Source organism: Cajanus cajan, chromosome 5, assembly GCF_000230855.2.
Source record: "Cajanus cajan strain Asha chromosome 5, NIPB_CcT2T_4, whole genome shotgun sequence".
NCBI classification, from domain to species: domain Eukaryota; kingdom Viridiplantae; phylum Streptophyta; class Magnoliopsida; order Fabales; family Fabaceae; genus Cajanus; species Cajanus cajan.
Window position 1 is genome coordinate 3,594,996 of NC_138521.1, and position 9,780 is coordinate 3,604,775.

At 30.2% G+C, this 9,780-nt stretch overlaps 1 protein-coding gene across 1 annotated transcript; it reads right to left on the bottom strand.

Annotated features, from left to right (window-relative positions):
* Window positions 1-1,326: 1,326 nt before the first annotated feature.
* On the bottom strand, window positions 1,327-4,743 carry LOC109809484 (stem 28 kDa glycoprotein). Its single transcript, XM_020372815.3, has 3 exons — window positions 4,332-4,743; window positions 3,532-3,741; window positions 1,327-1,662 (listed from the first exon to the last, which is right to left on the bottom strand). The coding sequence occupies exons 1-3, from the start codon at window positions 4,721-4,723 to the stop codon at window positions 1,482-1,484; spliced, it is 783 nt and encodes a 260-aa protein (XP_020228404.1). The 5' UTR covers window positions 4,724-4,743; the 3' UTR covers window positions 1,327-1,481.
* Between the last annotated feature and the right edge of the window lie 5,037 nt (window positions 4,744-9,780).

Sequence of the window (9,780 nt, forward strand, 5' to 3'; positions counted from 1 at the left end):
CACTGGAACGGTGTGGGCCCGTGGGAAGAGTCGAGAGACGAATGAGGTGTGGGCCTGTTGGACCACCTTGAGTGAAACTGATTTTTGAGTCAGGATCGTTGATATGTTCTAAAAAGTATTTTTGAAAATATCTTTCGAAAAGTTCTTTTTTAAATACAAAAATTAATGTTATAAAAATTGGGTGCAAGCGAAGGAAATGATGTCTGAAAATTTTAAAATTATATGTTTTGGGAGAAAAATTATAATTATAAAAATTTTGTCCATTTTAAAATCTTAAAAAATGGAGGAAAAGAGTGAAAAAAGTGCATGTGAAAAAAAGTGATTGTCTCAAAAAAAGAAAATTTGAATGGTAAGGGTAAAGAGAGAAAAAAGGGAGTGCATGTGAAAGGTGGGGTGAGTGCTTGATAAAAAAAAAATAATAATAACTTTGAAAGTCAAAAATTAAAATATAAAAAATATTAAGGGTATGTATTTTGGAAACAAAAAATGTATAAAGGAGGTGTATTATTAGTATAAGAAAATGTATATATCACAAGTCATGTAAAACTCTTAAGTTGTGTCTAAATAAGGATTTTAGAAATTCAAAAGAAAAAAACTTTGATTTCAACTTTGTTTGAATAAATCAATTTAAATATCTAAAGTTTTTAATTGTTACTTTGGATAAAAAAATTTAGTTTCCAACATAAGCAAAATAGGTTTTAATATATATATATATATATATATATATATATATATATATATATATAACATCATTCTAAAATTATAAAGAGTTGAAATATTTTTAGATAAACAGATTTAAACTGAAAGTCAATCAAAACTTGATCATTATTCTTTGACATAATCAACATATAATTAATTAATTCTAATAAAACAATCAGGTCTTGAATAGATCCATGTTTCCAGCCAGATTTATAGGAAGCAACATTAATGGAGTTTTGACTTTTGTGGGAGGAGAAATTTTTTTTCTTTTAATTAAAAGAAAAGAATTATTATTAGGACATATAATATTTGGAATATCTTTAAGAATAGGAGTTCGGCCTAATTCAACCTTATGCACTTGTCTTCAGCAGATATGCGATTGGTGCATTAAATTTATACAATTTTATTCATTACTTTTAATATTTTTCACTTAAAAAAATGAAGCGGATTGTGAACTTGTGAAACAAGTGGAAAATCCGTTACAAATATGCACATAGTTTTTCACTTTTTCTTTAACATTTTTTTAATCTAATATTAATTTTCTTTTCTTTCATCTAATTATCTTAAATATTCTGCGACATGTTAATGTTTTAACTTGTGAAAAAAAAAAAAAGTAACAGCCCTTGATTGAACAGAAGAAGGACACGTAGTTTATTAAAACCACGAAGGAGAAAACAACGTTGTGCAGTCGCATACCACATACAGCAAGTGTCCGTAGGTTAAGTGTCTCCATTATTGAATTCATTGATAGGAGGAAGCTAGTTAATTAAAACACAGAGAGCTCAACTAATGTAGTACATGGGATCAGGAAGCTTAAAGGTTCTATCCCCTGTGTTGGTTCCCAGGATATCGCTCCATTGGTCTCCAATGTTTCCAATGATATTGTATCCCTTTTCTTCAAGCTTCTTTCTCTCACTTGATTTGTATGTAACTGCTGTCTTACCATGGTATATAGATGTATCCCTGCAGCCAAACAAACAATTTTCTTTTTTGTTATTATAAATTTAGGAGAAAAATACCGTTCTTAATTTAGTCTTGTATATTTAATTTTTTTACATCGACTATAGTAAAAAATAATACATAAATTATCGGTTGATTTTGTAAAATTAAATTAGATTTAGATTCTCAAGAAATCCATAGCAAAACAAAAGTCTCCAAACTCCAAGAATACTTGCAAAATACTAATGTTTACCTCAAAAATCAGTTGTTTAAAATTTAGTTTGAGCATGCAAAATTCTGATGCACTAGGATGTGTCAACATTATCATGTAAAAAGTGTTGAGTCTCTTGTTAAGTTTGCTTCCTTTTACTTTTTTACAGTTCATTGCGCTAGAACTTGTCTTCTCTCTCAAAGAGTCAAACTCTTTCTGCAATTTATTCCAAGTCTGTTTTACCACTATACTTGGCTAAGTACGTCTCTTTGTCTTCTTAATTGCTTGTCGCAATGAACAAAACATATCATATGCCTTTTCATAACACTTTCCCTTTAATCTCTCTAATAAGTTAAAATAATACAATATCATATGGTAGTAAACATTGAATATTTTGAAAATGAAAAATATATTAAATGTTTTATTCTTTTAATTAGTTAATAAGTTAATACTTAAGACAGCTGTGTTGTCAAAATATTGGAATTATTTAAACCTATCCACTCGTTTTTCTACGCCTCTATATTTGTTTAATGTTCAGAACACGTTTCAATTGTGTTATAGTTATATATAATTAATGGATTGAATGAATCATGCATGACTAAAATTTTGACAGATATAAAAAAGTTAAGTAACATAATATATATTCGATTACTTTATTTAGATCTCACACTAATTATCAAATTATTGTATATACCTATATATAAAAGTTATTTTTTTTTGTGTATATAATTTTTTTAGATTATTTTATTTTTAAATTATTTAATAATAAAAATTACTTTTTTAAAAAAAAAATTTAATATTCAAACTTGAAATTTTAAGATTTGATGACTAAACATAACATTAATTAATACAATAAATATTGATAATTTTTAAATATTTTTAAATAAATATAAAAATATAAAAATACGGAATATCTCAATCCTAATAATAAGAATAATATTTATTTTATAAAATAGTTTATAAAATTAAATTAAACTCCAATCTACTTTATTAAAAAATTAAAATATAAAACTATTTTTTTTTACATCAATGTAAAATAATAATTCATATCACATCAACCAAAGTTCTATACATCATTTATTCAATGTCATGAATTTGATGACACGTACTATATTATATATAAATAGAACTAGCTGAATTATTGTCGAGGTAGAAAAAAATAATAGATAGGTCATTCGATAAGTCAAAAATGTGTTAATTACGATTATATATATATATATATTAAAGAGCACTCAATCAACGTACAAAAAGTAAATTACATGATATTACTGTGCTTTTAGACTTTTAATATTTATTCTATTAAGGAAGACAATATCTTATTTTTTAGACTATTTTATTTTTGAATAATTTCCAACCCACTCTTTCCCTATCGTCATCGTCTTTTATTTAGTTTTTATCCTCAATTTTGTCTACTTTTCCAAAAGTTCATTTTTCAAATCTTTTACGATCTTCAATCAATCAACCCATTTCATTATTTTTTTCTTAATAATTCTAACTTTTCTGTATTGAAATATACTAATTTTATTGATCTAGACAAACTATTCTAGAATTCATACTAAAACTGTTTAATCAATCATCTTACCATAAACTACCAGTACCATATGTAATAATTTTTTTAATTTTGTTTTACAATGATCCATAATATGAATGAAAAAAAGTTTTATAGAGAAAAAGAAACTGACTTGAGAATCAACTTGAACCAGGTGTGGTATCCAGCACGCTTTAAGTTGGCAGTAGTGACAGTGGTTTGATCGAGTGGCCTTCCTGTTAAGAAGACAATCTTCACTCCAAGAGATAACAATTTCTTGTACAGTTTCAGAGTCTCAGGCAGTGCTGGTGCCGTGCCAAGGTCAACCCATTGATTAAACGCCGTCGCGTTGTATGGTTCCACCCTATCACCAAATTCAAAATTATCAACAACACCGTCAAAGGAGATCGCATACATACATACAGTTCAATAATGCTCATCTGGACATTTTAAATCAGCTATATACGTTAAAAACATTTAGTTTAATTAATGTACAAAGTCATATAAACTGTGTACAGGGAAAGAATGTTGAGCTAGATAAAAAATAATCAAATCATTTCATTCCATCCCAAAATCAACGAAGTTGTCAGATATTTGGTTTTTTAACTCCACACCTAACTAATCTCTGAATCAATATCGAATCAGCAATTAAGAAATTAAGGTTTATTTAACGAGTTATAATTATAAATCGTATAATTATACATGAAAAATTAAATTTTATGATTGCTATGTGAAAACTTTAAAAACTTATGAGTATTTTTTAGTCATTAATATTCAAATATAATCTAATATTATAGTATATATTTGTAGTTTTCATTTTTCATAATAAGAAAAAAAATTCATTTGATATTTAAAGATATTCATTTGATATATATATCTTTAAAATAAATAAATGTTATTTAAATAAAAGTAAAAGAACATAGGAATATGGCAAAGACGGAAAGCAGAACGTACCCAAATCCATGTTCAGCATAATATGGGAGATTAGAAAGTGAGGTCTCATCTATGTCGAAGACCCACACGTCTCTGGAAGTGATATTAAGGGTTTTGGCATAAAAATAAGCTTGTTGGTTAACTGTTTTGGAATCTGATCTATATTGGTCACCAAGAATATAGTTCCCTATGTATCCTTCACAGGAAATAGGCACAGTTTTCCAATCAATGACATTATGTGCTTCCACACCAAGCCTCCAACTTGCACATGACACTTCCGGAATGTAGTGGCCACCGGACCCAGTTTTCATTCTGAGAGGGAAAATTTGGAAGGTTGCACCATGCTCATGGTCTGAGCCATGGCACTGGCATGCTCCTACAATTATAGCAACTAAGAAAACAAGTACCTTCATTTTGTTTATGCAGCTTCTTGCCGTAGGGTTTCTTCTTTAAATAGACAATGGCTATAGCTAGATAGAGGATATAATATTCGTGAACGGTATACGTATGTGTTTTTTTAATGGTCCACGTGATATATATGTTATTCTACTTAGCGTATTCTGTTTAATCAGAATTATTTTATTAGTAAAGGAGTTAATGAGAACATATAATTGATTACATGCACGCGGTGACATGTATGTTATGTTTAACAAGAACTAATTTATTAGTAAAGGAATTAATAATGATGAAATGATTTATTAGTAAAGGAATTAATGATGAAATATGATTTGCTTGATAATAATTACATACTTTATATAAGTTTTATTTTGCTTTTTTTTTTCTTTTGGTTTTTCCTTCCATAAATGTTATAGTTAACATTTCAATTTATATATGTGAGCCCACTAAATTTTCAAATCTTAAATTAATTTTTATATATATATATATATATATGCCATGTATTATATTATTTTTATTCTTAATAATGTATATTTTAATATTATAAAAAGTTAAGTTATTAGCGGGATTAATCTACTTTCGTAGGTATAACACTATCAGTTCATAACCTTGTTGTTTAATTTAGCAGACGTTGTTAAGAGCTTTGGGGTTGAAAGACCTTGAGACTATGTTAATCTCTAGAAGGCTGGATCATAGATAAGAAAAGGCGGTTCAAGAAGCTATAAAATAAATTTTTTTTTCAAGAGACTCATAACTCAGTTCCAAAAGCTATAAAGAGAAGTTAGAGAGAGATTATCTCCTCCTTCTCCCTTTCCTCTTCTTCCTTCTCACTTGAACCATTCCTTTTCTACTATTTTCTCAATTGATTCTAGTAGAGGTGGTGAAGAATCTGAGCTCCAGAGTTGGAACTTCAAGCTAGTGGTGTGGGAAGTCGCTTCTTCTTCTCTTCTTTGCGGATTTTCTCTAGAGATAAAGGAAGTTGTGATTTTAATTTCTTATGTATGTTGTGGGATTGTAATGCTGAAATAAATTGATTTTGGATTGTTAAGATTAGATGGTGAACATGATGAAGTTGAGAGGGTTATTTTATAGCTTTGAAGTAGTGCATGAGAGAGATTGAGTTAATTCTTTATGGATTCTTGTTGCATGTTATTTTGATGATGGAATTGTGTTGTACATGTTGTATATATGTTATTTATTGTGTTGCATGTTGTTGGGATTTTCTGACTTTTAGGAGATTTGGGCAAAATTGGGTTTTGAACAAGTGCAAAACCTGATACCGTGTTAGTTGCGCCTTCAGGGTGTTGAACGTGACTCCAAAGAGAGGTATCTGTGTCTTACTCACACCAAGTGCAAGATCTATGGCATCGAACGTGAGAAGGGAGACTCGTTTCGGGTTGGAATCATGTTGGGTGTGGGTTGAACGACATTAGGCATGTGATGAGAGACTTGTCTCTATTTGGATTCACGCTGGATGCCAAAGTGTGTAGCATCGGGCGTGAGTCAAGTAGAGAGTTCTCTGCTTGATTGGGCTAGGCGTGAGTGTTATCACGCGAGGCACGTGAATGTGGGACATTTTTTGCCTCAATCATGGCAGGCATGAGTGGTGCAACACCAAGTGCTCAGTTAGTGACGTCGGGTGTGTGAGTTGTAGGATGAAAAGTTATTTCTTAAAGTTGTTTTATAGTTGATTGACTATGAATAAGTTGTATAAGTGATGTTGTATGATGATATGTTTTAATATGTAGTAAGTTGATCATGTTGCAAAGTTGTGAATTGTTTAAGTTATTTAAACTGATGTAGTTGTCATTTTATCAAAGTTGTTCTTGTTATAAAGATGTATGATTGTATGAAGAAGAGAAAAAGATTGAAAGAAAAGGAGTTCATGAACTAATGACTTTCTCTCTAGAATCCTTTCTCTAAAAAGTTGAGGGAAATGAGTTTAAGAGACCATATGTTCAAATATAAACCTTATATACTCTTTCCTTCGAGGTCAAACTAGATCTCTGCCTAAAGAACCCTCTCTCAATATCATTGAAGCTCTAAAGGGATCTTCAAACCCTTGAGTCTTTCAACACTGACAACTCAACTTAACACAACATAAAACAATTAGGGGTAATATAACATTATCACTACTTATAGTGTTATACATGTCATGTACCTGCTTTGAGAAAATAAAAATATTAAAACCATTCATGATAATGACAAATTTTATATTTTATTTGTTTTAATAAAATATATAAGTAAAGTAAAACGAACTTAATCTATTTAATTATTGATTTAAATATATTTTTCATCCTATAATTTTATAAATGTACAATTTCAATCTCTAAATTTTTTTAAATGTAAGCATTGTTGATTTATTCATTGACATATCATACAAAACTAAAAAGAAAACATTCACTTGTTCATAAATAACATTATCTATCAATTATTTAGCCATATTTATTTATATGTCAAGAATAACATTATTTTTTAATGCAAATAAGTTATGTTTCTTTTTAATTTCAATTGAAGAATAAATTTATTAATTTATTAATACTATTATTTTTTAACGTAATTATCTAACTATTAAGTAATATTGTTCATATATATATATATATATATATATATATATATATATATATATATATATATATATCACCATCTTCTATTTAATTTTGGATGATATATAAATAAGTGAACTAACATTGTTTAATTTTAATATATAAATATGAATACATCTATGTTAATATTTTATATAAATATTGTTTTTTTTCTTCTCAAATATCTAAAATATAGAAGTCCAATTTTAATTGTTATTATTCATAAAATATATTTTTCTTTTTGCATTATAGGCTTTTGCTAAAAATTAGGTTTTGCATATGCAGAATTCTAATGTTGCATTGGACACGCCTTTAAGGCGTCAGACACTGGTCTAACTTGAGGTTCTCTATCTCAATTATGTCAAACACAAGATTGGTGGCCCCGGAAGTGAGGAGAGAGACTCATCTTGAGTTGAAATGACATCGAACGTGGTTGAATGGTGTCGGGTGGCATGGAAGTCTTAAGAACTCTCTGACTTTGTGATGTTGGACCCAAAGTTGATTGGCGCCTAGTGTGGCCAAGCCAAAGTTATTTATCTAGATTTCGTTGGGCGTCAAGGTGGTGACACCGAGCAAAACTCAAGCAGAGAGTCTCTGCTTGAGATGGGGTCGGACGTGGTGTTTTACCATGCCAGGCGCGAGGTCTTAGGGGTCTTTGCCTGAGTCACGTCGGGTGTGAGTTGGTGTTATAGCTACTGAAGAAAAACTTGATGATATGGTTGATGAAGTGTTGATTCCTTGTTGATTTAAGTTGTTCCGTGACATATCATATGATGATTGAGCTGTAAGATGTAAAGTTGTGCATTAATTTTGTAGATGTGCTGAATCCATAATGAGTTGCCTTGTTATTGAGTTGTGTTGATCACTTGGAACTAGAGGTGATGTTTTCGAAAGTTATATATCTCATTATGTGGATATTGTATTGTGGTTTTCTAAGAGTCCAAATTTATTGAAAACCCTTCTTGGAAAGTTGACCCTTGAAGTGAATATTGTATTGTTTCTCAGATAGGACTTTGTTGGTATCGTGTGTGGGCAAGGTCGAGGCACACATGTATGAAACGACCATAGTATTAGGGTCAAGTCGAGCTATATACTGATTACAAGTGACCAACCGAGTAAAGTATGAAGTTGAAAACTTAATTCTTAATCGAGTATTGTAAGGTTGTAGTATTTGGAGGATAGCTGGTGAGTTAATCCCATAGGAGGCTTGGTTAAGCTAGCTGATACTATGGTAGGCCTAAACCCAATTTTTTTATCCTAACAGCAATATTATACTTTCTAGTTTAAGTGGCGACATCTAAGAAATCAATTTGCTGTATTATGGATTTTTATCCAATTTGTTATTGATCTAATTAAGCCCAAAAAGATCATCCCTGTATTGTCAATTCGGTAGGGTCAAGCCACTTAAACTGTCTACCCTGTGTTGTAAGAAATCTCCTAATTGAAATATGTGACAACACATATAATTGCTATGTTGAGCATATGACGTGTTGAGTTATTGTGCAATTCATATATTGTGTTGAATTGTGATGAAATGTGTTGCTATGTTGGATTTATGTTATTGTGTTGATTTGTGTTGTATACTGTGATGTTCTACCACTGTGTCGTTAAAGATGAGATGATGTTGTAATTTTCATGTGTTGTGTGTGTATATATATATATATGTTGCTTATTTTTTACTCTAACTTACACTTAGATGTTTTCATGTGATGTAGATTGTGATGATCCTACGTGGTATGAGAGTAGGATAGGGATAGGCGGGAGAATTATATTGTGGAGGCCACCCAGTGGCATAGGAGCTAGAGGATACTTTGTCAACTATCCGGTGGTGGTAGATCTATATAGACAACGTAGTTGTTTAACCAATAACTTAGAATGTATAGTTACATTACTAGATTACTGTATTGTTTGTGGTGGAATTCGTTTACGAGTTCTTTTTACTCAAACTAGCACGCAATTGTTTCAATTTAGGTATTTACGGTTTAAGAATAGTGACAAAGACAAGAGAAGGTGACTAATAAACATTCATTTCCAGACTTTCATTAATAAATATTAAGCAATAATGTTCATGCACGTAAATACTCAAATGAATAAAATGAACAATAAATATATATTGGCAATACAAATCATAGTTCATTTCGCATAAAGATCCAATTACAATATCAGGATTAAACTAACTACGAATTGAAACTAATTACACTAATCCTAAGAAAAGCAAGAAAATATGGCCAAGAAGTAGTCATACCCAGCAGCAATCCCATGCTCGGAAGCCATATGCTCAGGTAGAAAGTGCTTACAAAAGTGTGAGTATGAAGTTTCCGACCTTTGTGAAGGAGTTTGTCTCTTGTATTTATAGAGTTAGTCGAGAGCGGTTAATTCTGTGCACGTACATCGTGGGTGCGCAACTGCTATCTACTATGCCAACGACGTATAATCTCTCAACCGTTCACCCCACGTTTATCAATTCTTCGACCAAATAACTACTACTC